The 26,918-nt window shown below is 43.1% G+C and overlaps 2 protein-coding genes across 4 annotated transcripts in view; one reads left to right on the top strand and one right to left on the bottom strand.

Annotated features, from left to right (window-relative positions):
• The window catches only part of FBXO34 (F-box protein 34), a 41,091-nt gene extending 40,315 nt beyond the window's left edge, over positions 1-776 (bottom strand). Inside the window, exon 1 of one of the 2 annotated variants that reach the window (XM_027662636.1) lies at positions 280-298. The gene's annotated coding sequence lies outside the window, so the exon portion shown is untranslated. Of the gene's footprint in view, positions 1-279; positions 299-648 lie in introns of those variants that run through there. The other variant, XM_027662634.1, reaches the window with a different exon arrangement.
• A 5,919-nt stretch (positions 777-6,695) lies between these two features.
• Positions 6,696-26,432, top strand: DLGAP5 (DLG associated protein 5). Of its 2 annotated transcripts, none has more exons than XM_027662622.1 (20): positions 6,696-6,785; positions 7,441-7,488; positions 8,841-9,090; positions 10,277-10,485; positions 10,948-11,040; positions 11,873-11,957; positions 13,860-13,964; positions 14,715-14,785; positions 16,433-16,725; positions 17,126-17,247; positions 17,337-17,457; positions 17,850-17,935; positions 18,470-18,630; positions 19,584-19,676; positions 21,078-21,297; positions 22,341-22,563; positions 22,917-22,977; positions 24,065-24,230; positions 24,486-24,535; positions 25,214-26,432. In XM_027662622.1, the coding sequence occupies exons 3-20, from the start codon at positions 8,850-8,852 to the stop codon at positions 25,334-25,336; spliced, it is 2,523 nt and encodes an 840-aa protein (XP_027518423.1). In that variant the 5' UTR covers positions 6,696-6,785; positions 7,441-7,488; positions 8,841-8,849; the 3' UTR covers positions 25,337-26,432. The 2 variants fall into 2 exon arrangements, with proteins under 2 accessions (XP_027518423.1, XP_027518424.1); XM_027662623.1 differs by having other exon boundaries at positions 17,340-17,457.
• Positions 26,433-26,918: the final 486 nt, after the last annotated feature.

A 26,918-nucleotide genomic window follows, 5' to 3' on the forward strand; every position in this document is an offset into this window, starting at 1 on the left:
CGGGGAGGGACGCGGGGAGGGACGCGGGGCCGCCCCCGCGCCGCGCCAGGCACCGGCCGCCCCGCCGCGCCAGGCACCGGGGGCTCGGCTCGGGGCGCTGCCCGTTCCTCGGGACTCGAGCCCCCGCAACCCCCGCTGCTCGCCCCGGTGTGCCCGGGCTCGGAGCGCCCTGCCCGGGTTTGGCGACCAACGTGGCACTGGGAGCCGCGGGGGTGCCGGTTCTCGGCCCGCTCTGTGGCACCGGCAGGTTAACGTGGTGGTAACAGGCTAAAAACCTACACGGTCCTCTGCGGGAGACCAAAAACTCCTTGGATAGAGCTCCTGGCTTTGAAATCTGCTGAACTCCCGACTGCAGGGCCGAAAGAATCACAGGATCAGTTAGGTTGGAAAAGACCTCTGAGATGGTCGAGTCCAACCTATGACTGAACACCACCACCGTGTCAGGTAGACCGTGGCACAAAGGGCCACATCGAGTCTTTCCTTAAACACCTCCAGCGTGACTCCACCACCTTCCTGGACAGCCCATCCCAAAAGAGCTGCTGGGAGGTCACTGAGAGTGTCCCTCGGTACTGAAACCCCACCAGAGCCGTGCTAGCCTTGCCAGCTCGTTTTGCCAACGTTGCCTCCCCGGGAACAATCACTAAATACCCTTTTGCTGTCATCTGTCCTTGACAGTGGAAAACACGAGCTGCTGTTCCTGGTGTAGATTATCCGAGGAGGCACAGCTGTGCAGACCCAAGCAGTGGTTTGTCACGCAAGTGTCACCCCAGCCATCCTCTCTGTGCCGTCCTGGTGAAGGCTCAGCCTGCAGGGAGAAAGAAACGGGCACTGGAGAAATCCTTCTAAACCAGAGATATCAAGAACAATCAATAAACACAAGGGAAGGCATTGGGAAAAGGGGAATAAAGGGGCGGTACCAGATGATGGCTTGAGCCTAAAGGGGTTCCTGTAAAAAGGAGCTTCCCCTCTCCTTAAAAGATTTTGGCAGTTCACTTCCAGTTAGAGGGATGTGGGCAGGGATGGAGGTCCCCACGGAGGACCACCTATGACTCAGGGGGAGGGCAGGGTAGCAAACCAAAAAGGCCTGGTTTCTCTCACACCCGAGAGAACAGCATGAAGCTGTATCAGGAGAGGTTTAGGTTTGATTTTAGGAAAAGGTTTTTCACCCAGAGGGTGGTCAGGCACTGAACAGGCTCCCCAGGGCAGTGGGCACAGCACCAATTCTGCCAAATTGAAGAAGCATTTGGATGACACTCTCAGGGACAGGGTGGGATTGTTGGAGTGTCCTGTGCAGGGCCAGGAGTTGGACTTGTTGATCCTTGTGGGCACTTCTGACTGAGGATATTCTATGATTCCCTGACCTGCAGGAGGGCAGCACTACTCTGTGTAATAGAACACTGTGAGGAGATCCTTGAGACCGTTCTCAAGCTAAAAAGCAGTGTAAGTGTGTCAGCACAGCACTGTGATAGTCCTGACGAGGGGCAGAGCTAATTAGCCAAGGCCCAGGATCACATTAACATGGATTCTCAGATGGCTGAGATGAACCTCCCAAAGTCTCTGGAGTCCCTGTTGACTACAGCCACTACATACAAAGACAAAGTGAGGGCAGGAAGGAAGACAGAGGTAAAATGAGTTGCTGAAGGTCAAATATTAGATCAGGAGAGAAGAGAAACCAGACCCTACAGTTCCTCACCCCTCCAGTACTTTCTCCTCTGAACTGTAACAAAACCCCAGAACAACAACGGGATTTAGCTGCTGCTGACACAGGAGCTTCCTGTGTTCCAGGGAGAAATTCTGTATTTTGGTAAAGGACCAAATGCACGTGGAAAAAAAAAAAACCTCTTTACTAGCCCAGCCCCACAGTTCAGTGGCATACAGTGACACACGAGATATCACCAGATGACTTAAAGGGAAATGAAATATGTGCCCTGTCATATTAGAAAAAGGCCCCACAAAGGTACAGCCCCAGTCTTTTGTTGTAAGTTGATAAAGACAGAAAACTGCCATTTGCTGCTAAGTGACTCCTAACGATTAAACAACCTTTCTCCTCTCACCCCCTCGGGGCAATTAGAGATAATATAAGAAAGATTTTGCACATTGTTTAGCTTACATGGCCATCTGGTCCTTCTGCATTCCAGTAGCCTTGAACATTAAAAAAAAAAAAAATAGATAAAGAAAACCAGTCCTATCTTATCGGAGACCTGGAGAAGTTTAACTCTGTGTCAGAGTACACAGGATTAACCAAGTCCTTACAGCTCTTTTATTGCTTCCATCTTGATTAACAGTCATATTCGTCACAGCTTTGTGTTGTCCTCTGTAAACTGAGCTGTTCCTTACTGACACTGTTTCAACCAAGAAACACAACTCCAGCAGTTGCATCTGGCTTCTGCAGCTGTTCTGATCCTGAGCAATGGAGACAGAACAGAGGCACATGCTGAGAAAAGATATGTACAGGTTTTCAGCCAAAATTTAAAACCAATATTACTAGAAGTCTTGTGTGAATAGGGAAAAGGGTGCTCTTTTCAAAGGAAAATGCAGCGGTCTTGGCCTAACTCAGAAACCTATTTCCTGCTGCTGACACGTCACCTAATCCCATGGCACTAAGCAGTTTCTTCATCTGCTTTTGCTCAAGGGGATAAAAGCACAATTCCCCCAAAGTAACCTGCTCCAAAGTCTCTGGAAACAACAAAAAGTTTGGTCTCAACTCAGCTTATGGTTGGCTTATGGTTGAATCCAGCACTTGTTCTGGGGTTAATTCCTGCTCCACTCTTCCAGGTGGAAGAAAACCAAGAAGGGTTCAGTCTGTTTGGAAAGAATGTGATTTCCTTAAGAATGTGGCTTTGGGCCTTGTAGGAAGAAGCCAGCTGAGGATGCTTTCACCTGTAGTGCTGGAGCAGGCTTTTGACTGAAATCTGTATCAGCAGGGAACATTCAGTGTAAACACACCATGAATAACAGAGGATGTACAGATATGCTGAGGCAAAACCCACTCAGGCTGTGTTTCCAACTGCATTTTGCATTGTAACGCCGCTAGTTTGCATTTTAGGGAGAGCTGGGAGCTTATAAATGTGCTGCAACATCCAGCTTTTGGGTATCAGCTGCCAGAGTGCAACAGAACACCCAGAGTCAGGTACCTCGTCCTTCTATTTATAGCCCAGAGAGTGTCAGATGCTTCCCAAGGACGAGTGGAAACTCCCACCTGCCAAGCAGAGAGACCTGGGAGAAGGAAACATCAAAGGAGGGATGTATCAGACTTGCTTTGCATACCCAGTGTGTAGGTGTTTCCATCAGCTCGGGATCCTGGGCCCACACATCTGGGGTTTCGGAGTCTGTCAGTGCTCTTTGAAGGATCAGAGGAAGGACAACAATTCCTGTTTAACACTGTGGGTGTCAGGGTTGCATCTGATGTTTGTTATATGTGCTGATCTAGGTGGTAGAGAAATACCCAGGAAAGAGAAGACTCTCTCCAAACCCATCCAGGTGAGAGTCCAAATGTCTCTCTACCTGCTTGGACCGTGCCCTCCTCCAGGCTGAGGCATTGAGGGTTTGCTGGGTGGTTACCTCACACTCCTGGTAAAAATGGGCTGCAGCAAAAAAACAAACCTCAAAGAACAGAGCAAGAGGCTTAACTGTGTTTCCTATTTGTTGTAAGACAGGAATTTCGCTTCTATTCGCCCTTAAAATTTGTTCTGGTTTTTAAACTAGCGACCATTTCAGATGAAAAGCAGAAGTGGGGACAGCAGCCAATGCATCACAATGATTCTGCTGTTCAGTCCTTGATTGAGAGGTTATCAATAAAATTTGGCAGGAGGACACTCTGTGCCCTCTGCAGCATCACAGTTTGCCTACAGAGGATTTTCTTTGACTCCGTGCAAGTGGCTGTGGGCTACAGCTTTATAATTCCATTTGCCTGAACTTTCACCGAAAATACATTCAGAAAATGTAATTATTTCAGGGTTAAATTTGGGGATGGGTTTCCCTACACCTTCCATATTGATTTTCATTTGTGCAAGAGCGGGAAGAATCACCCTCACAAAGAACAATGTCCCATGTGAAGGAATGAAAAGCAGAAAGAACAAGTTAGCAGATTGCCACATAATGATCTCCTCAGTACAAAATGCATCTGGTAACGACAATTATATTGCCAAGGAACAGAGAAATTCAAATTGGTTCTCAAAGCTTCAATGGCTAAAATGTAGGGATATTATCATAAAATCATCAGGTCTGTATGAGAATGAGGGGTTTAACCTTCCAGGCATGTCTAATATCTGCACAGGATAATGAGTTCATAAATTCATATCGCTTGTTTACCTCTAATTAATGCTATTATGTTTATTCCTCTTAGCACAATATTTCTCTTAACACAACAAAATCAGTAGCAGTCAGGAATTTGGGTGAAAAACATCTGATTAACGTGTTTTATCTTAAAGCAACATTGCAATACTTCAAAATCTTGGCATTACCCAAACACATCGAGACCCACGCGGTGACCTAAATATTGTCAGTGGAAGGTGTCACTGCAGCACGTTAAGGAAACCCATTCTGGCTGTAACTTACCTGGCTCAGGTAACACCTGCAAAGCTGCACAGCAAACCCTGAGCCTGCCAAGGACCCAAAGGAGATACTCGTGTTGCCTTGGAGGGCACACAGGTGTGTTATCGCTGACGTTGTTATTTGAGCTCGTGAGATTAAGCCCAGGCTGTACCACAGCTTCCTAAAATCGACATCCATGTGAGTGGAAAGTAGCAAATGCGCGAGTTTGGATGCTCAGAGGAGCAAACAAGTATTGTTACAGCGTGAAGATGGAGGTATGCAGTAAGGAAAAAAAGATCTGGGGTTGGAAGGACACTCCCAAAGTTGCTCTTTCCCTAGAACTTGTGTTTCAGCATGGCTCTCATCATTGGACTATATCGTGATATAAGGTAGAACTTCTGAATGACCTCAGATTTCACTGCCATGGGGGAAGAAGGGGAGTAACAAAAATCAACAAACATGAGGACTGCATTGGATTGGAGTCTGGACAGTCTCTAAATCTGAGCTCCTGTAGTTCTCTTGTTTAATTGGATCTTTTGCAAGCCATTGGGAAACCTGGCAGCACTCAGTAAACTCCACACTGATTTTTTTACTATCTATAGCAAATAAATGATTGTAGAATTAGCATTGGTCAATGTCTGTGACTGTGCTGTAACCTTGTCAGTCTGTACAGAAACGGGGGGTGACATTTCTCCAACTGCTGCAGCCCAGGATGTCCAGAGACGCTGACTTTCCAGTAATCACTGCCGTGGGGAAGCAGCTCTGTGCTCTGACAGAATGGCCTTTAATCCATTTACTGCTGTACTAAAATCGTGTTTATAGGCAGAATTACTGATATATTTCTGTAACTCCAGGCGGAGGTCCCGCATTTTCAGGCTGTTGGATGGGCATGGCTGTCCTCTGCCGCTGACCATCGCTCCTGCTGCTCAGCAGTTTCCCGTTTGCCAGCACTTCTTTTATCCCAACGCCGTCCACATTTTTGCAGTGCCACCAAGCGGATGGTTCCTCCGCTAGCATTTTAGTTTCACACGTTATCATTTATAAACAAACGCAGAACTGTCCAGTAGCTGAGAGTGGTGATAAGCACGACCCAACCCAGCGAAGCTGCAGGGTCAGTATGATGTGGTACGGGAGGAAATAAAGGGTCTTTAATGAAAACCCTTTAATAATGTGTTTGTGATGCTTTGAGGCCTGTGGAAACCTGTCTCTGGCTCCTCAGGAGGCAGCACAGCACGGTCACTGAGGTGTGGACATGGACCTTCTGGGCTCCTCAGTGCAAGAAAGATGTGGAACTCCTGGAGCGGGACCAGGGGAGGGCAAAGAGGATGATTAAAGGACTGGAGCCTCTCCTAGGAGGAAAGCCTGAGGGAGCTGGGCCTGTTCAGCCTTGAGATGACTGAGAGGGGACCTCATCAAGAAGTATAAATATCTAAAGAAGGGGTGCCAGCAGATGGACCAGGCTCTGCTCTGTGGTGCCAAGCAATAAAAGAGGCAATGGGCAGAAACTGATGCACTGGAAATTATACCTGAATATGAGGAAGAACTTTATCGTGTGGGTGACCAAACACTGAACACACTGCCCAGAGAGGGTGTGGAGTCTCCCCCAGTGGAGATATTCCAGAACCATTTGGATACAACCCCGTGCCATGTGCTCTGGGATGACCCTGCTTGAGCAGGGAGGGGGGGACCAGACGACCCACTGTGGTCCCTTCCAGCCTCACCCGGTCTGAGACTCTGTGGGTGACGCAAAGACAGCACGAGGACTGGGGGCTCATCACACTGTCCCTGAGACGCGGTGGGGAGTGAGGGCTCCGTGACCCGGACCACCGCCAGGTGACCCCTGGGGCCAAGTAATCCCCAGGGCCAGGTAACCCCCAGGTACAAGGAACCACAAAAGCAGAGGCAACCCGCAGACTTAGCTGCCCCCCGCCGCCATCTTGGCGTGCCCCCTCCCTCCACGCGGAGGGGCCTCAGGGCCAGGCCTCGCCCCCGCGCGCTCAGCGTCTTCACCTCCCTCACCCCGCCAGCCAATGAGCGGCAAGCGAGGGCGGGAAAACGCTGGGAGCAGCCAATGAAAATTAGACGGTACCATCGGAGGGCCAATAGGCGTCCCGCTTCGGGATTTGGGCGCTGCCCATCAACGGCCGATTGGAGATCGCGGGCGGGCGGGCCGGGAGTGACCAATGAGCGTTGGCGGGTGAGATTTGAAAGCGAGGCGGGGCGGCACGCGCGGGGGGTTGAGGGCCGTGCAGGTAATGGAGGGCACGCGGCGGGACGGGGGGGGGGGGGGGGGCGGGATCCGGGGGGGCCCGGGGGGGGTTTGGGGGGCCCTAAAAGGACTTTAGGGCCCCGGGAATGGGCTTCGTGGGGGGCCCCGCGGTGGGGGGGGTTCGTGCTTGAGGAGGGGGCTGTGGTAGCGGTGCCTCCTCGGTGAGCTGGGCTGGGAACGCTGTGGGGCGCTGAGGGGACAGTCCTGTTGGCGACCCCTCACAGCGGGGTCTGGGGGTGCCCGGCAGCTCGTCCCGACCCCCGGGACCCGTCCCGAAACCGTTGAGTCCAGACCTTATTCAGCGTTAAACTTGCTGCGATTAAACATAGCGGTGTTTGCTCTGCCTGCTCTGATTTCTCGCTGTTCGCGCTGAAAGTGCCGACTGAGCACCTAAATGTTTTTATATCCATTTATTATTATCCAGTTATTATTGCCCTTTGGTTCTTGTGGTGTTGCTGGTCAAAAGCGGCTCTTTTCCCTCGCTTTTATTTTTAAAAATAAATTTTCAGCTTTAGTTTTCGGTAGTTATATGTTAGTCACTCACAAATCTTTTGTATAAGCCTCCTGTCCCTTTCCTGATAACGGTCTCTATTTGAATTTATGCCAATTTAAATCCCAACTGATCTTCTAGGCTCCAGTTTGGGCGAGGTACCACACAGGAACAGTAACCTGGAGAGAAGAGACAGGTATGTTTGTTCTAAATATAAATAAGATATTGAGCATGTCGTGCATTTTTAATGAGAGATCATTGGTAACTTCCTGCATTGCTTTTACTGACCTGAGAAGTGAGTTGGGAATACCTTTGTGGGAAGCTCTCTCTGTGCCTCTGCTTATACTATATTTACCTTCTTCAAGTTTTAGTTCAATTTTTATGCAGGATTTCTTGCTGAGGTGTAGATCAGTTGTTCATGATGGACTTCAAGAAATCCCCTATACCTGTTGTCAAGGCTGATCTTTTCAGTCCTGGTCACTGATCGTTCCTTTAGTTTAATCAGAGCTTGTTGTCTTGAAATGAAGAACCTCAGTAAATGACCAATTTATCAATAAATTAGTAACTGCTGGATATTTAGTTCAGCTCTATCACCCTGGTTACTGTAGAGCTGTTTCCTGGAGGTGGTGGAATATGAGATGTCTAAGAGACCCTGCTTGAGGTGGAAAACCCTCAGTGAGACAGGGTTCAGTGGGATGCAGGGGATGATAGAATCCCAGAATGGTTTGGGTTGGAAGGGACCTTAAAGCCCATCCAGCTCCAACCCCCTCCCATGGGCAGGGACACCTTCCACTATCCCAGGTTGCTCCAAGCCCCATCCAGCCTCTCCTGGAACACTTCCAGGGATTGGGCAGCCACAGATCCTCTGGGAAACCCGTGTCAGGGCCTCTCCACCCTCAGAGCAAACATTTTTTTCCTATTATCCCATATAACCCTGCTTTCTCCCTTATCCAAAGCCCCTCTCCAGCTCTCCTGCAGCCCCTTTAGGTACTATTAGCACAACATGTACAAACCAACTGATATTTGTCTTAAGTTTCCCTCAGGTTAAAAAAATAGGGAGAAATCCTGCTTGAAATAACCACTATTGTATTGCAGTTGCATCCTGGAAACTGGGTTGGGGAATGGTGCCAAGTACTCTGATGCAGGACAAAAATTCCTTGCCATCAGATAGGGTGTAATCCAAATGCTCAGTGGCAACTTCCAAGTTGCTTCCAAGTATTGTCCTACAGCCTTGTCATGGTCGTCTTCTCCCTCATCTCCTTAACGTGGAAAACAGCTGTGGTGAGAACGGACCTGCTGGCCAATCCCAGGCAGGGCTGCAGTGTCCCCTCCTAATTTTGTGTCAGACTCGTTGAAGTGGCCCCTGGAATTAATAAAATAACGAGAAATTACTGGAAGGGTCGTCGCTGAAATTATAATTTGAGGGTTTTTCTGGTGCACGTACAGAAACAAAGAACTTTTGGGGCTTTGCCCGTAACGTGCAAACTTTCATGAAAAAGAAAAGAAAGCATGGCAGTTTTTCCCTAATCACTGTGATCTTTCTCTCAGGTCCTCAGGATGGCTGCTACCTCCCAGTTTGCCAGTCGATACAGGAAGGATCTGAGCACTGAAGCCCTGAGAGCCAAAGTTGCCCGCAGGAGATCGACCCTTCAGAAGGAGAACAGGCACAAGCAGTTTGAGAAGGGCCGGCAGTTCGGGCTGGCAGATCTCAGTGTTCAGCTTTCCAAAGAGAAGGGAATTTCTGAACTCAAGGAAACAATGGAAACATGCTCTCAAGAGAGCAGCAGCGTCAAACAAAGTAAAGGCTCGTTACAGACCTTTTTTTTTAAATGTTAAAAATGTCTTTAAGTCGGTTTAATAACGTTATCAAACGGACCTGGTTGCAGTCAGCATTTTAATTTGAAGAAAAGGTTTAAGATTTAAAACCCCGTCCTTCTAACTGTTAAAATCAAGAAAATAAAATCTTAATACAGCTGTATCCTCTTCCCTCCTCTGGTGGTGCAAGTGAGGTTTTGCTCTGATTTGGCCGGAGCAGCTAAAGGAAAAATGCATTTTGCTATTAATACTCAGTGGGAAGTCTCTTAATGATTGCTTTGTCCTTCAAGATGTGAAAAACTCCAACCTAAAATCTCATCTCACGTACAACTGGTGTCTGTCATGTCCTTGAAGTGTGCTCAGAAATGGGCAATTGTATGTTATAATTATGTATACAATTAGTAATGGGTAAATACATAGCTTAATTTTTTTAATTTAAAAATCACTAGGTTTTGACAACTCATCTTTCCCCTCAGAAAATCGGGCCTGGATATATACTGAATTTTGCCTCCCTGGCTCTCCTGAATGCTTGTGTTCTAAGAAATTAAGTTAATCTTTAAAAAAGTTAACAGAGTTCTTTAGAAATATTTTTACCTTCGATATTTTGATAGCAGAAGATAATTGGGAGATAGTCCCTTATTGGAAGATAAGTGCGGTTTGTATTTAATAATATCAAATAATATAAATTCAATAATAATAAATTATTATAATATATTAATAAATTTAATAATAAATGTATACTAATATATATTTAATAGATTTATCTTTTTTATCTTTAATAAATTTCCACTTTAAGTGGATATCAATTTTTCAGGTAGGCATAAAATTCAAGTTTGGCATCATCTTAAGGTTTTAATATTTCATGTAATTTCTACCTCATTTGTTCTCAGCCAGAGACAGACTTCAGTATCTAAAGCTGACTTAAAGTTCAAAAAATTCAGAGATTCCAGACAGTTTTCTGCTCTTTGACTTAAGATCATAGAATCATAGAATCGATTGGGTTGGAAAAGACCTCCGAGATCATCGAGTCCAACCCGTGGTCCAAATCCAATCCAGATGTTCCTCTTCCAGCTTGGAAAAATTTACTGCAAGTTCCTGACTTGCTTCTTGTTGGCTCAAAAACACCTTCATGGTTTTAAAAACACGTCTGTCTCCCCTCTTTGCTCCAGAACAACCTGTGAGTGCAGCCACCAAGAGGGTGAACGAGCGCAGGGAGATGCTCCAGCGCTACAAGGAACAGAAGGAGCTTCGGAAGCTGGTGGAGCAGAGAGAGAAAGCCAAGAAGGGAGTGTTCAAAGTTGGGTTGTACAAACCAGCTGCACCTGGATTTCTTGCACTTGCACCCGAGGATCCAGCGGTAGCAAAGCCAAAAGAGAAGGTAAGAAGAGTAATATTTAATATCTAATTAATGACGTCTGTAAACTCTGTCAGAATTTCTGTTTGTGTACAAAATCTGTGTGCTATTCCAAATAAACAGTTTATTTTGAAAATGCTTCGCTGATATTTCTGTTATGAGGAGGAACAACGAAGGAGTAATTTGGCTCATTTTTTTAAAACAAAACTGGAAATACTGCTAGTGATATGTGGATTTTTGTATTCATGACTCTGTTCAGTTCAAAAACTGGAATGATGCATCCACAAATGAAAACAACTAATTTATTTTAGAACTAGTAACTTGCTCCTCTCTAGTCCACTTGACTTTGAAAGTTTTTCAGGTTACACACTTGACCCATTTTGCATGGACATGTTGTTTTTCCACATTTATGGCTCTTGCTCACTCTCACAGTGATGAGAGAGAAAAGGAGTATATTAACCCTTGTTTCCTTGGGGATGTTTCCAGGCAGCTCCTGCTTTCTCTGGAAGGATGACACGATCTAAGGCCAAGATCCAAGAAGGAAAATCTCTGATACCAACAGCACCTAAGTCCTCTACGGTTTGATTTTTTTTAATATATGTATATATAAACCTCAGGGAATAAATTTAGAGAGAAGGATACCATTTCAGACCATAACTCAGGGTTGTATCTTTACAAGTTCTGGATCAGTTTTTCAATCAAATTTTTCAAGATACTGTAACCAGCAAGGACTGCAAATGTGTAGAGGTGGTGGTGAGACTGAAGTTACAGACTTTGGTTTTGGCTTGGGGAACCCAGAGCAATCCCCCTTGAATGCACAAACTGTCACAAATGCAGTTTGTAAGAATCAGTTAATTCTTCACACATGCCAGCACTAAAGTAATTTTTGTTTTTACTGTGAAGCATGGCAGTCCCTTGTGCTGTTAATTTTATAAAAAAAAGTGGGTTCTGCCGAGGAATTTCACCAGCAGGAATCTGTAAAAGAAGCTGCATTTTGAATCTTGCCTTAAAAAACTTCAGTGTATTTGAAGGAATTCCAGTCATAACTTTACAAAGGGACAACTGAGTTAATATTGATTTATTTTTTTTTTAACTGATTTTTGAAACACAATGTGTACTAAGATGTGGCAGTAATTGGCACCTCATCTCATAATAAATATTTTAAATATTTTTCTTTATTATTTTTCTGATAATTTCTTAACTAGTCGGATAATGGATGTTAACACATGTCTTAACCAATCTGGTTTAGTTATCAATAGTGTCTCTTTACCTTTTAAAGCCCTCTGTGCCAAATTATTTGACTTTTTATTGTACTGTGAGCTAGAACAGAGAGATGAGGAAGGAAATTGGGCTGCTGAATTTCTGGCAATCTGATATTTCATGAAGGAATGTTGTTTTATTTTCCTCGTAGGTCGGTGCCCAGGGGCAGAGCGTGCGCCCCGCACCAGCAGGACGTAAACAGATGGGTACAGCCAAAGGGGCTGAGAAAGAGAAAGGTATGGAAGAGGCATGATCCCTACATCTGAGCCTGTGAAAGGATGCTGCTGGTTTGGTTTGGGGTGTAGGAAATGAGGAGTTTTTGAGGGTGGCCATTCCTACCAGCTGTGACAAGGGCGGCAGTTGGCAGATCATGCAGGGGTCTCATGGGCTTGTTGCCTCCATAGGCTGGGGGAAATGGAATGCAGGGTGCTGGCATTCCTGGTTACTGATTATTCACCCCAGGAGAGGGAAAAGAAACAGGTCAGTGGGCAGGATTGCATGACTGCCAGCTGCCTTAGCTCCTGGAGCTGTGCAGAGCTTTCTGTTTGCCTCTGAGAGGAATATCACAGGCAGCAACTGCTGCTGTCACAGAAGAGCAAGAGACTTCATCTGGAAAGATGAACAGTAGCTGACATAAGGAAAGTACTATTTTTCCTTGGTATTGTGGATAGCCTGAAAAATAGCTGTTTGTATGAGCTGTAAATATTTTCACTGAGATCTGTCTTCTGTCTGTACTGAAGACAGATGCATCTGTACAGTGATGTCAGATCTCTCAGTGAAAATACTTGTGTAATTCAGCGTTGGAAAAGGTTTGGAAAAGGACAACCTGCTGGTAAAGCACATCAGCATAAGATGTTGGAGCCAGGAGCCCAAACTGCTGGTGCACACCAGGGCAACTGGGTGAATGTGTGATTGTCTTCTTCAGTCTTACATTTTTGTATTTTGAAACAGTCCTTTCTGTATCTGTCACTTTCTGTGTGACAATTAAATATATTTCTTAAGGAAGGAACAGCTAAAAAAATCCATGCCACCTTTAGGGGAGTAGAATAGCTTTGGTTAGAAATTCTTCCTCACAGCCCAGTGGTATCTGTGCCTTAAGTAGATACAGCCAAGTCATGTGGAATATTGATGTTAATGCAAGATATTCACTAATTCAGAGTGAAATGACTTTCACATCATTAGTCTAATTAAATCAGCAAGCAGCAGACCTTTATTTAAATAAATTTCAGTAGTGCCTTCAGTGAATACTGAAAAACTGTTTGTTATAACAATTAAAATGTTTAAATTTGGAAAAATTGCCATCCACTAGAATTGATTATTCCTTTTGTGCTGAATCAAGGATATGCAATATATGTATTTAAACTCCCCTGCCCGTGGCAGGGGGGTTGGAACAAGATGATCTTTAATGTCCCTTCCAACTCAAACCATTCTGTGATTCTATGAAACACCAGTATAAAAACGTTTGTGAAGCGAATGTTTGATAAATCAAATATTATAATTATTTATCTAGTAATTTTTTCCCCCAACTTGTCATTTTAGCTTCTGCAGAATGGCAGCTGGACATTAAAGACATTGAATAACAGTAACCAAGTGGGGCTACTGGATTTCAGGCAGATGCAGGAAGGCAGAGTATGGAATAAAGAACCCCCATGAAATTTTTCTGTGCAGGAAAATGCTGTCATTTTTAAAGGCTATTAGAAACAGTACTAAAACACAAAGATGAAAATGATTAAGATGGGTAATATGGTGCATGAACTTCTCATATTTTACAAAGTATTTCAGAGGCAATTAGTCTGAAGAATACTTTGTTAGGTTACATTAAATTCTGACTTTGGAAATCTGTCATATAATAGCCAGGGCATCACTTTGTTACACTGATGGTTTGCTTAAGCTTCCAGCTGTGCAAATAACCATGGCAAAGTTATTGTTCTAGAAAGCTTCATCTGTACAACAGGGATGGCCTTGACTCTGATTGCAGGGAACGTGGAGAAGGACAAAAACCCCCAGCCCTGTTCATTCTGGCAAACCAGTGCAACTGATAATTGCTTTTGCACTTTTCTGATCTCTTCAAAATTTGAACTTTCAGTTATTACTTGAGTGCAGCTTCCTGAAATCTCTGGAATTATTGTCTCTTACAGTGTTGCAGCCTGCAGCCCAGCCAGCCTCAAATGTGAGGATCACCAGAGCAGCTGCCTCTGCAGCCAGGCAGGTGCTGAAACCAACAGCTACTGCTGCTACTGCAGGTAAGTCAGGCAGTGAGTTGTGTGGCTCAATGTACTTAGACTGTGCCTAAATCATGCCAAATTGTCATGTAAGGAAAGGACTGAACAGTCTATCACTTAGATTCTCATCTGGAACTCTCTTCCAATATTTAAACCAAGATGTTGAAACCAGCATTGGACAGTTTCCCATAAAATCCATCCATCAGTGTCCACATGGTAATTACAGACCCACAGAACAAAACCAGAACTGGTCAAGATTTGCCACTTTGGTGTATTGCTGTTTATGGACATATGATTATTAAATGTGGGATCAGGAACAGATACCTCTGGATGAGATGAGAGCCTTTGTTCCTCAGGTCAGGAATTGCTCTTTGTCCGTGTTTGCCTGTTTACTAGAATTTAATTCACCAACAGAAATCCATATAGAAATTAAAAATCTGAACTTGAATTGACCTGACATTCTCTCTTCAACCTTTAAGGAAATAAAGTGACTTTTATATTTAGTATATGACAACATCTAAAGACTAATGACTTAATAAATCTGTTTGCCTTTCTTGATGATGCATCTCTTACTAAACTGTTAAATCCTAGGCCAGGTTTTCTTATGAATGAACTTTTGCAATGTTCTTTGTTCCCTCCAGCCACCTCCCACTTCAGAAGAAAAGCAGTCTCTCCCTGTCTTTAGCAATTGGATTTTTATGGCAGTCTTTTGGTGGAAGATTTACCTTAATCAGGTGCCTTTTTGACCTTTGGGAGTTTCTCTTGTTCTAGGTAACCAGTCACAGAGAAAGACAACAAATGTAGGGAAGCAGAAGCAAGCTGTCAGACCTGATACCACGAAGGTAGGTTGTTTAATATCTGAAATGGAAAAGCAGTAAAACTGATTTAAGAGCCAACAACAGTCGGTGTCATTGTAGCTGAAATAAATGTTCAATCATAGACATAATAAGTTCACTAATAAGCTAGATTTTGGGAAGAAGCTGAATGTATTTATACTGCCATATTTTGAAAATTAAGCTCAAATTTAGTGCTTATATAGAATTATAAAATACCATGGGTTGGGAGGGACCCCCAGGGATCATCAGAGTCCATCTCCTGGCCCTGCACAGCACAATGCTAAGAATCCCACCATGTACATGGATGTGATTGATGAATGACTTGACTGCTAATCAAGATCTGGACAATGATTTAAAATAGACAGGAAGTTCTTACATGGCATATCTCAGATTTGATGTTTTAACTAGTAAAAAAAAAGAAAAAGACTCTTGCTGATTTAATCAAGCAGTTGTGAATTTTGTGCAGTTGATTCCTTTTTGAAGCATGCCTTGAATCCTTTCCATCTTGGGTAACAATCTGAGACTCTAGAAGCTAAGAAATAAACACATTTTTAGGTTTTGAACCACCAAAAAATAAAGCTGTAATGCTATTCTCTGCAAGGCAGACCAGATTTATAACTCAAGGCAGTCATTGTGGTTCCTGGTGTCATCACTGTGACAATGTTTCTCCTTCTATCAATGATTTTTCTCTTTTTTTGCACTCCACTGTTCCCTCTCACACATCCCATCTCTGTTCCTGTTTCCATAACTGCACCTGTGTGTGCTCTGGTGTTCTCTTGAAATTGTACAATCACACACAAACAGGAGGTAAGAGCACTTATATCTTCCTTAGGCAAGTACCTCTTCCCAGGCAGGAGTTCTTGCCAGTTGGTAAACTGTTGCTGTAACCACAAAGTCATCTCCTTTGAAAAAGTCTGTTAAAAGCAGAATTCAAGGTTTAAATTCCTACCAGGGGTCACTGAAGTAAAACAAGACTTTCACTGGATTGAAGATGCCTATTTTCTTCAAAAACAGTCAAAGTTCTTTTGGCTGGTTTGGGCTTGGTTTGGGCTACCCATCTCTCAGCTGGATAGCTCAGAAATGTGTTCTGTGTGACCATATGTACACACATCTCATAAGAATGTGGATTCAACTTACTGTTTAATTTTTTTCTCCTCTAATGACATTCTGTGGTCCCAACTGCACTTGTCTTGGGCTGCATTCCTCAGCTATCAGCCCATTTCAGCTTGTTTTTCAGCCTTTGGATTGCAGTATGTGGGTAAACTGATTATTCAACAGGCCAGTTGGATTTGGAGCCAGTAATTCTCCTCTTGAGGAGTTTATCACCTTAAAGCATTTTTTCTAGCAGTGGGAGCAAGCATTTGGTAATTGTAATTATTGTTTTGGTAGGTGAGGTTGTTCTGCTTTAGCCCTTTGAGTGGATTGTTGCATTCCTTGTAGAGAAGTGCTGCTCCTCTCTCTAGAATGATTTGCAGGTGTCAAAAATGTTGGTAAATCTTCACTTCTGTGGAGATGTGCTGTTGTAGAAGGTGACCTACCTGAAACTGTTCCCTTCCTGATGGCTTTCAGACAGTCATGTTGTAATTCATGTTATAATTTCCTACAGCAAACGATCGATGTGATAATTTGATTTGTCTATTTATGCTGTTACAGGTAATTCCTTCTAAACGTCAAGTGGAGAAAAATGCTCAAGTGGATCCAGGGGCGAAAGGTCCTGCAGCTGATTCCAAACATTCAACACCAGTAGAACTGGAGCAAGAACAAACCTCAGTGGAAAACAACAATTCTGCTCCAGGGAGACCCAAAACGTGCTCTTTTGCACCTGGGAACTTTGTGTTTCAGCCACCGAGCGAATTAGCAAACTACAAAGTTAAACCCATGACTCCTTCAAGTGCAAAGGCTTTTTTGACACCCACTGCTTTCTGGAATTTCTCAAAATCTCCAGTGTAAGATTTTTTTTTTTTCTTCCTAAGGGGCCTATAAAATGCAAGTGAACCTCTCTGTGTGTTGACACAAGAAAAGATTTGTGTGAGATTCACTGTGGAACAAGCTGTTGTGGGGTTGTAGCAACTGATCATCATGGTTGGTCTCACTGATTAAATGTGGACTTAATACAGCAGCAAATATGGATATAATCCTTAATTCTGTCCATACTTTAGAAGCTACTATCTGGGCCTCTGCCCTATGTCCCTCTGCACAGATTTATTAATTTTAATAAGATTTGCTTGAGTTCTCTAGTGTTGGGTGGAGGATTGCCTTCTAAACTGCATTTCGGTGGATTTGGCCGTGTTTGATACAAACTTCTCAATGTGTCTTAACTCTAAATGTACTTTTGTTTCTTTGCAGCAAAAAAAATGAAAAATCCAGTGAAACTAAAGCACAAAAGCCTAATTTAAGAAGTCGAATTCTACCTTCTGTTAAAGGCATTCAAGAACAGCAAATGACCACAAGTTCAGAAGGAGAAGAAGGTAGGAAGCTCAAAGCTCACGTTAATTTTTTTGTTCCAATGTTTTTAATTATCACTGGATTCTGAATAAATTCCTTCCTTATTTTTCAGCAGGTGAATCAGATGAGAAAACTTCCACTCAGAGATCAAATGAAACAACTCCTGTCTCAACAGCACTTGAAGGGAAGTCAGATGATACAGGAGAGCAAGAGCACGATGTGCCCTATTTCAGGTTTGGGTTCACTTGTTTCACCTCCCTGATGTCCATTTGAAGGTCCTTAACATGAGTAACGAGACAGCTTGTAAAGATCAGCTTAGTTTAGTGGTGATGGGTGTCTGTCAGCAGTGACCTGAGAAGGCACACATTCCTGTCTTCCCTTTTGTACTGTAAGGGCAAGGAAAGAATAGAAAATTCTGGAGACTTAACACCTTGTCTTAAGGAACACAAGCTTTAAAGCAGTAAAAAAGAAATTACCTCTGAACCAGTCAGCAAAATAAAACAATCTAATGACTTCTGCTCAAAGACTGTGGCTTCTCTGAAAGCAAAAGGATAAGTCACCATTAACAGCCACAAGTCAGGAAGTTCTCCAAGACGTTGTTTTTTCTGTATCCCTTTATTTTCAGAAACATTCTTCGGATTCAGACGGAGAGGCTGCTGTCTCAGTGCCTCCAGTGGGATGGAAACCTCGAGCTGGACATTCCAGAGGATGGTAAGAGTGGGCTGCAATAGGCTCTAAAAGGGGTGTTGTGGGAACTGAAGGGGACAGCACTTAATAAAAGCTGTATTAGATAAAGTTTAGAGCTGTATCTGCCTTGAGACAAAAAGTCATGGTCTGCTACTGCTAAAATTTGTGTAGCACTTGATGCAATGGTGATTGATGAAGTGAACAAAGTGCATATCAAAATAGTTGTTCTGTTGTCAGTTTGGAGTGTATTTAAATGCATGGACTCTAACCAAGCTGATTTTTTTAAAAATAAGATTTGTTTTCAATGTGGAATAAGTGCCCTTATCTGGGAAAATGAAGGTGACTCATTAATGCTTAGAGATTTTTTTGAAAGAAGCAAGTTTAGACCACATCAGTGGGCAGGGATGCTCCATCTGAATTATATTGCAGGTTTGCAATAGGGGAACATAGTTCAAACAACAAACAAATTCCAGACTCTTCAAATACTCGATTTAAATCAATTGTGAAATGAGGGATTATTCCAAGATGCTCTTTTTTTTTTTTTTCCTGTTGCTAAAGCTAAAGACCTGATTCACACCACAGTTGGTCAGACAAGACTGCTGATAGAAGAAAGGTTCAAACAGTTTGAGGGGCTGGTTGATAATTGTGAATTTAAACAAGGTGAAAAAGAAACAAAGTGTACAGACCTGGATGGATTTTGGGATATGATTAATTTTCAGGTATGTACTTGCATGTTGACCCACTAGAATGAAACTGATGGAGTTATTTACAAACCATGGATTGAAACTATTTTAATATTCAGATTGTTTTTTATTTTTAATGTAAAAAAATGCAGATCCTTGTTTAATACTTTCTGACAATGAATAATAGCAGTTGGTCTACTCTGATTTATAATTCATGGACCAGTTCTTTTGTTGTGTCTTCTTGTGGCCTGTGTATCTTGTCTGTCTCTGGAATGAAGGTGTGTAGCCAGATTTTATTCTGGTTTGGAGTGAGGCTACAGTCAATGTCTATCTGGACCAAAAGCTGGGAGGTTTTGGAAAATTCTTGGAGCTCACCTGAAAAGTAGGAGTTCCATGCTTCAGTATGAGAATAATGCAGAAACTACAAGAACCCTATTTAGGGGTGAGCTTAGGTGGTAGGAAACCTTCATCTCTTTTCCTCTGTTGATGCCTTCATTGATTTCAGAATGGAATATAATATTCTAAATCATCAAAATGGCTCTCAACAGTATTTGTAAATCAGCATTCAACAAAGGAATTTGTAACTTGTTAAATGAAATGCAAAGGTGGATTTGTTATGGTCCTGGTCATAGCTTTTGAATTCCCTGTGGAAAGATTTGATCTTCTTCTTCAGAGATATATGCGATATTGCTTCCTGCAGAATGGAAACTGTGCTTGTTGGGATAAAGACTATTGTGCAATGTGCTCTTTTGCTTTCTTTAAATGTGACCAAATTGTCAAAGGGCTTGGATTCCGGGTGAAAACAGGGCGTAAACAGTTAATACTTGTTATCAGTTGGTGGCTTAATTGGCTTCTGTGTTTAAATCAAAAGTACTTGAATGCATTAACTATGCTCGAAACTCTGATCTGATTTTATGAAGCACTGTTCTGCTGCAAACCTGGTAAGTCTTGAACATGAAACCTGGACTTTTTTCTGGGCTTTCCAATAGATTGAAGACGTGAATAAAAAATTTGATAATCTGAAGAAGCTTCAAGACAACGAGTGGCAGCCACTTGATGTCCCAAGCCAAGCAGTTGTCAAGGTATGAATAACCCCTAAAGCACATCTTGTAGGGCTTCTTTAGATGTTAAAGTTCAAATATTCAGTGAGATCCCTCTCAGGATGCACCTTTCTCCCTTGCATCTCCCACGGGCACTTGTGTCAGTTGGTATTTGTAGTGCTAGTTTCCCCTTTTGGTTGGGAAGATTGGAATTAAGAATTAACAATGACTTTGAGTCATTAGATTCTATGCTACTAAGATAAATCTGTTAAATATAGGATATGAACCTACCCTTACACTTTATCTGGGCCACTGGCATTGACACTGACTTAACTGAAAAGGAAACCACATGGAAATTTGGGAGTGACTGCAAGTTTTAAGCAGGGAATGCTAAATTATCATGGTGTCCCAGCAAACCAACACCATGGCTGGCTTTAAACTGCTACTTCTCTAAGCACAAAGGGATCTGACACAATCCAAAATAAGTTATTGCTTATTGCAAAATGAGTTGTTTTATCTGCTCTTTGGTTTGCAATATTTAATTGCTTCTGACTGAAGCAAGTTATATTTGCATTGCCTAAACTCTGCCCAGTTCCTGGAGCTTGCTTAATTGATCATAAAAGTGATACAGAGGCTGATAAGAAACTCCAGGCATGGGAAAGTGGAGGAATTTGTGGTCTGTGGGAGCTGCCCATAAATGCCAGAACCCTACAGGTGGTACAAAACAAAAATTCCCTTGAAAAACTGAATGCCAGGAAAGACTTCACTGCCTGCCTGGAGTCTGTCCTGTGGCTGCATTGTGTCCCTGCCACTAGGAGTCCCTGCATCCCAGTGTTTCCAATATCTTACTGGCTTTGTTGGGAACAAAAGTCGTGTTGGGTGTTTCTGAACTGCAGACTCAGTCTGAAAAAAATTCTCAGTATTTTCATCACAGACTAACCTTAACAGGTAGTTGGCAGTCCAAGAGAGTCTGGAGATGAGCAGAGACCTCGATGCATAGAATTGTTGAGGTTGGAAAAGCCCCCTAAGACCATCAAGTCCAACTGTTCCCCCAGCACTGCCAAGGCCACCACTGACCCCAAGCACCACATCCACACAGCTTTTAAATCCCTGCAGGGATGGGGACCCCACCCCTGCCTGGGCAGCTGTGCCAGGGCTGGGCAACCCTTTCAGTTAAGAAATTTTTCCCAGTATCCAATCTAAACCTCCCCTGGTGCAAATTAAGCCCAGTTCCTCTCATCCTGTCACTTGTCACCTGGGTGAAGAAACCAACCCCCTGCCCGGCTCCACCCTCCTGTCGGGGAGTTGTGGAGAGCAAAAGGCCCCCCCTGAGCCTCCTTTTTCCTGGTGCTCTCTGTGGGACCAGCAGCTCTGCAGGTGTTCATGTGTAATTGCTTCTATCCAAAGCTTCCAGGTGTGACCTGGCCTTTCTTACCATTCCAGAAAAAGACTGTTCCAGCTGGAGTGCCTAAAGCAAAGCTGGAAGCAGCTGCAAGAGCTGCTGCCCGCAGCCGCCTGGCTTCTGTAAAGGCAGCCATGAGGGAGAAGATGAAGTGTGAGGGAGCTGCTGATGGTGCACATCAGGAGATGCTGCCCCAAGCAGAAAAAGTGGTTTTTGAAGCAGGATTTTTCAGAGTTGAAAGCCCTGTGAAAAACTTTTCAGGTGGGTGAAACTTAATTGTGATTTCTGTGACCTGAAAGTGCTGAAGAGGGTTTAATGCATTTCTCTGGGGAGAGGAATTGGGCTGTTTATGCTGGATACAAGTCCAGGGTGGACACAGGATTTCCAGTGCTGGACACAGGATTTCAACCAGTGACTAATTACATCAGGGCTCCAAAGTAAATTGTTGTACATGAATGTGCTGATTTGAGTGGTTATGGCAGCATGAAATCCCTGCTTAGACAGAGGGGTGAAAAAGCTGGTTCATTTTTTTTTCCAGCATAAGTTTAATAATGAAATTCTAATCTCAGTGTTCCCAGGTTCAGCTGACAAACCTCCCCATCAAAGTCAGTGCCAGGTGATGTCCTCTAATTGTAAGACAGGAATTGGGATCTTTTATGTTTAACTAAACCTCTTGCAGTGCTGTCTTCAGAGCTGTAAATAAAGTCTACCCATAATCTTTGTTTGTGGTTAACAAGATTGTAACATAATCCAGTTTGCTATAAAAGCTGTTTAATAGTTTGGGGGGTTTAACAGGTGCTCAAAATAAAACTTCATTTTAAGTATCTTATTGACATCTATGTGCAACCAATATTTCCAGTAATTCTGGACTCCTTGGGAGCCATTCTGCTTCTCTCCCATTTCTAGTTCATAATTTGACTTTAAATTCCCCCTTTTTTTTTATTTTGTGCAGATCTCTCTTCTCATCAGACAACTAGCAATTTTTTTTGTGTACCTCTTGTCAGTAGAGAACCCCTGAAATCTTTGAGCAACACTGGGTTTAAGCAAACTCCAGCAGAGAATCTGTTATGAACATCAGTTCTGAATCTTTGCCTTTCTAATTCTATTAAAATTGCCAAATTTGAAAGGTGGAAGTTAATAATTTCCATTTCTCCTTGCAGGGCACAGAAGATTTCAATATAATATTTGCATAAGACAATTCAGCAAGCAGAAAACAATCATGTTTCTGTCTAGAATCATAATGATCAGTTCTTTTCAGCTTCTGGAAACTGCTGTAGTAATGAAAAATTAAACACATTTTTCAGGCTTGCTTTTGAAGACCCCTCACAGATCTTCCCAGAGGACTCCTGGAAAACAAACAGCTCCAAGATCATCCCATAGAATTTTGCTTCCAAACACTCCTTCTGCTCTCCGCGACCCTGAGGATGCAACTGCAAAACAAACACCACAAAATCTGAAAATGGACCAATTTCCCACTGCAAAAACTCCCCCATTGGATAAACTCCCCAATGGTGTTCTTGAACAAAGGTAGGCATGTTAAGGCAGCTTTTAATTAACCTTAATTGTATAGTTTTGACTGAAAGACACAATATTAATACCCTTTAAATGTTACCTTCCAATTTGGCAGTGATGAAGGTTGCAAAGTCCTTGTGGCTTTTCCTTCCCTTAAGCAAATATTAAGAGCTTTGCCCAAATGTAATTTTGCTGCTGGGGTAGAAGTTAATTGTTTGCCCAGAAAGTTTGATATAACTCACCAGTGCCAGCCATGCTAGCAGAATTGCAGAACAAATCATAATATCAGGTGGGCGAGTCGAAAGATGATTGAAGGTAATTGATGAAGATGATTGAGAAGAATGAAAATATTTTGGTTTCTCTTCCAGCATTTCCATGGTTGCAGAAGAAGAAATCTGTCCTGTTGCCAGCAGAGCAGAGGGAAATGAGGTAAGTCATGCATAGCTCATGTACGTGCCTTAAATACTCTGTTACTATCAGCAAAGAAAAAAGGTCTGTTGATTATCCCCAGACACCTGGATTTCTGACCAAATCCTCACTTAGATATCTTCTGTATTGCTTTGTCCCTCTCAGTATGGACACAGGTAGGGACTGCTGCAGTTTGGGGACCTGCAGTTTGGAGCTGTATTTTGGGAGGTCCTGGCTGCTGCATGAGGACACTTGGCACTGGGCAAGCAATGTGAAGTCCACTACCTGTGTTCTGGTGTGAATTTTGTAAATGCTTTTGCATCTGGGGACCATGACTAAACACAGCAGCACTCTTGGTCCTCATGCTGCCACAGCACAGCACTGGGCTGTTATTCTCTTTAAATTGTGGTAAGAACTCTGTTACTGATCCAAGGATCAGAAATCCGTGTCCTGAAATGTCTTGAGGACTTGGTGACATCACCTGTGCTTTAATAGCCTTAAAAAAATTTTAAAAAACCAAGAATGCAGCCTCCATTGTTTATGTGATACTGTGCTACTCAGTGAAAGCCAGTGCTTTGGAGTTAATCATCCTTTAGTACCTTTCATTGGAAATGGAGTATCTTATTTTTATTTGGTCCTGGCTTGGATCTGTGCATGACTGCAGCAGTCATTTCCCCTCCCATCCCCATATATATAATAACTATATATTTATATAAAAATCTTGGTCACTGATTTTTTTCTTGTGCCTTTTACTTCATCTTTTCTCTGTCAAATGAGAAACTGCTTGTTGGTGTTGTCAGTCTCTGGGGGATCAGGTTTTCCTCAAGGAAAAGTCTCACCAGAGAACATCCTCACAATGTTTTTGGCACTTGAAGTTCAGAATCTTCTTTCCTGTGGAAGATCTTCCTTATACTTTTGAAGGGATTTTCAGGCTTGGGAAACAGTTCATGTGAAATGGATCACTGCCTGTGCTTTGTGTACAGGCAGTAAAATGGAGTAAAAACTCTATTTCTACTGAATTGTCCATAAAACCTGTAGATTAGATGGGTGGATTTGTTCTGGCATAACAATGACATGGCTGGGGACAGTGAAAATCCCTGTTTTTCAGGTGCTGGAAAATTCTAGCAGTGAATCCAAAGCAATGGATGGCATGGAAGAGATGGAACTCTCTGCTGCAGAGCTAGGACAAGATGTTTCCATGTGCAGCCCGGAGAAAGATCCCAGCACAGAGACAAACTTTGCTCAGTCTGGAGAACCAAAAATCCATCAAACAGGTGCATTTCTTAGAGCTGCAGAGTGTGGTTTGGGTGGGATTGCTGGGGCCTTGTGGTTATTCTAAGGTTTTATGATAATCTAAATATTATCTTTGAAATCACTGTCAGTGTCAGCTTGTTTTATGTGTGTTGTTAGCAAAATCTCCTGTGGTGTTTTTAAGATGCAGAAAACACAATACCTTTTTTTTTTTTTTTTTCAGCCCTGGCAGCATCAGACTATCTTCTTTTAAAAAACGAAATATTCTTATTTTTCAGATGTTTCATGTAGTGATTTGACATCCAGTGACAGGAATCCTTTAGATATGGTAAGCTGACCTTCAAGTTTATTTGACTTAAGACAAGCTGCATGTTCCGGTGCTGTTAACCTTTGCTACAGATTCGGTTACTGCACAAAGAAAATTAAACTCCTAAAGATATCATCAAGGCAATTCATATAACTGGGAACACAAACCACAATCCAGCTGTCTCCCTGCTCACACTGATGTATTCCTTATTGCACATATGAGCGTAGGATGAATCAAGACATTTATAACAGAATAACTTCCGATTCTTATCAGATTGATCCTTTAAATTATGTTTCTTGCAAATTTCCTTGTAGATATTCATTAACATAATGAACAGACTGTTTTTCCTCCACTTTCTTCCAGGAATTTTTCAAGTCTGTCCCAACTTTTTTTTTTTCTTTAATCACTTTAACATTTAGGGCTGGAAGTGAGATTCAACAGGGAGAATTGTGCAAAGACTTTCAAAACTTTAATAGAATTTGGGTGTAGAATTTCTTGTGAAAAATCCTCTTTAAAATACTGCTTAGTGATTTAACTAAGGAGTGTCTTCAACACAGACCACGTGTACTCACTTCTTATGTTATGTCTTGAAATAAGCTTGTAAAATTCCCCATGGCAAAGTCGTGGTACTTCCAGTGGTCCAGGATTCTGACTAACTGTTCCTCAAGCACTGACTCCACACTCTGATTCCTCCCACAGCCAATGCTGGATGCTGAGCTTCCCTTCACTCCAGTGAAGACCAAAGCCCAGAAGTTTGCAGCAGCTGAAGTGTTCAGTGACCTCATTGTATTTTCTCCTGTTGTGCCCTCTGGGGATAAATGAAGAGTGGCTTAAAGTGCAAAATATGTACATTTTGTGAGGGAGAAACCCACAGAGGGTATCTGGAACACAGACTGCTACCCTAGAACTGTGTTGGGAGTGAAGGGGTACCTGTAGTATGGATCTGATAATGGGGTTTGCAAGGTTTTATGGTGCAGTTGTTGTGCACCAAGCACTGCTGTGTATTGGTAGTGGGCTGTGATCTGGTGATACCTGCTGTATCCAGTGCTTGTAAATTCTGACTGCAACCTGAAATACTTTTATGTTGGTATCATTTCATGTATTTCCTGTCTCCTTCAGGCTGTAAAACTCCTCACCTCTAAACTTTCATGTCCTGGCTTTACCTCATGATTTGTTATTATTACAAGGTGCCCACTAGGCCGTGCCTCTGCCCTGTTCCTGATGGGAGGGCACCTTCTGGGGTAAGACCCAGCCTGTTCCCTCCCTAGAGCACTGCTCCATGCTCTGTCCATGCTCTGAGGGTTCTGTTGCACCCTCAGGCTCCAGAGTTTGGTGTGTGAACAGCTGCCTCAGCACCAGCTGTGGCAGTGTTGGATGCATGTAATTCTTTCCGGGGGGAAATTTTCCTACTGGCTTTGTAATATTAGAAACTGTCTCAGAACAAGGATTTCATAGTCAGATAATACCTTTTCTTGGCAATGTATTAAGTTGGACATTGTTTATTATTTCCTTTAAGGACACAGTTTTCTATTGAGTATCTTAAGTACCTTCAAGCCAAACTGTATTTTCTCCTTGGTTTTGACATGTTTAAACTCAGCCTCTTCTCTCATCTTGTTCCTTGTGCATTCCCTACCCAGACTGTAACATATTTGTGCATAAGGAGTGTGTCAGTTATACAGACTTTGCATTTGGGGGGGATAGTATTAAAATACCACCAGTTGTTGTATTTTCAACAAATACCTCACTGGACTTCTTCTTGTACAGGTGACCTTAGTGTAACACACACATTCTTCCACCCAGCCTTGATTCCAAACCAAGCAGAAATAATTCAACCCCTCACCAGAAAGGGGTTAGTCTGGTTAAAGTTTTAACCTGGCAGCTGTGTACTGATTACACTGAAATAAAGAGAGGAAGCTGATGTGTGCTGGAATCCACTTTTTTGAGTACTAAACTTCAGTTATACAGATAGTTTCAGGTAGCTCTTAATGACTTGCCTGCTCTGGTCATTCATCATCTCAGTGGGAGGGATTCCTGACGTGTGGAATCATAGAATGGTTTGGGTTGGAAGGGACCTTAAAGATCATCTCATTCCAACCCCCTGACACCTTCCACTAAACCAGGTTGCTTCAACCTTGCCTTGAACACTTCCAGGGATGGGGCAGCCACAGCTTCTCTGTGCTGATGGTAGTAGGCTGCTGGATCTGCTGGAAATTTTGAGGACTCTCCTTGTAACTTGGCATCCCCAAGGATTAAAGAAGCAACTGTGATAAAACAGTATGAGACATGTCAAAGAGATCTTTGGAAACTTCAGTGGTGGCCATTGAGCTGTTCTTGTTTTCCAGACAAGGCTGGAATGACTCACAGCAGAGGGAATGTACTTCTGTTTTCTTTTTTTACTAGCCTG

Source organism: Corapipo altera, unplaced genomic scaffold (assembly GCF_003945725.1).
Source record: "Corapipo altera isolate COAL_440 unplaced genomic scaffold, ASM394572v1 169, whole genome shotgun sequence".
NCBI classification, from domain to species: domain Eukaryota; kingdom Metazoa; phylum Chordata; class Aves; order Passeriformes; family Pipridae; genus Corapipo; species Corapipo altera.

Bases quoted from the DNA above. Each gene is read 5' to 3' on its own strand.
- DLGAP5 (XM_027662622.1), top strand. From the start codon at position 8,850: ATGGCTGCTACCTCCCAGTTTGCCAGTCGATACAGGAAGGATCTGAGC. The intron at 19,677-21,077 runs GTATGAATAACC...TTACCATTCCAG, and splicing joins CAAGCCAAGCAGTTGTCAAG to AAAAAGACTGTTCCAGCTGG. The intron at 22,564-22,916 runs GTAGGCATGTTA...TTTCTCTTCCAG, and splicing joins AATGGTGTTCTTGAACAAAG to CATTTCCATGGTTGCAGAAG.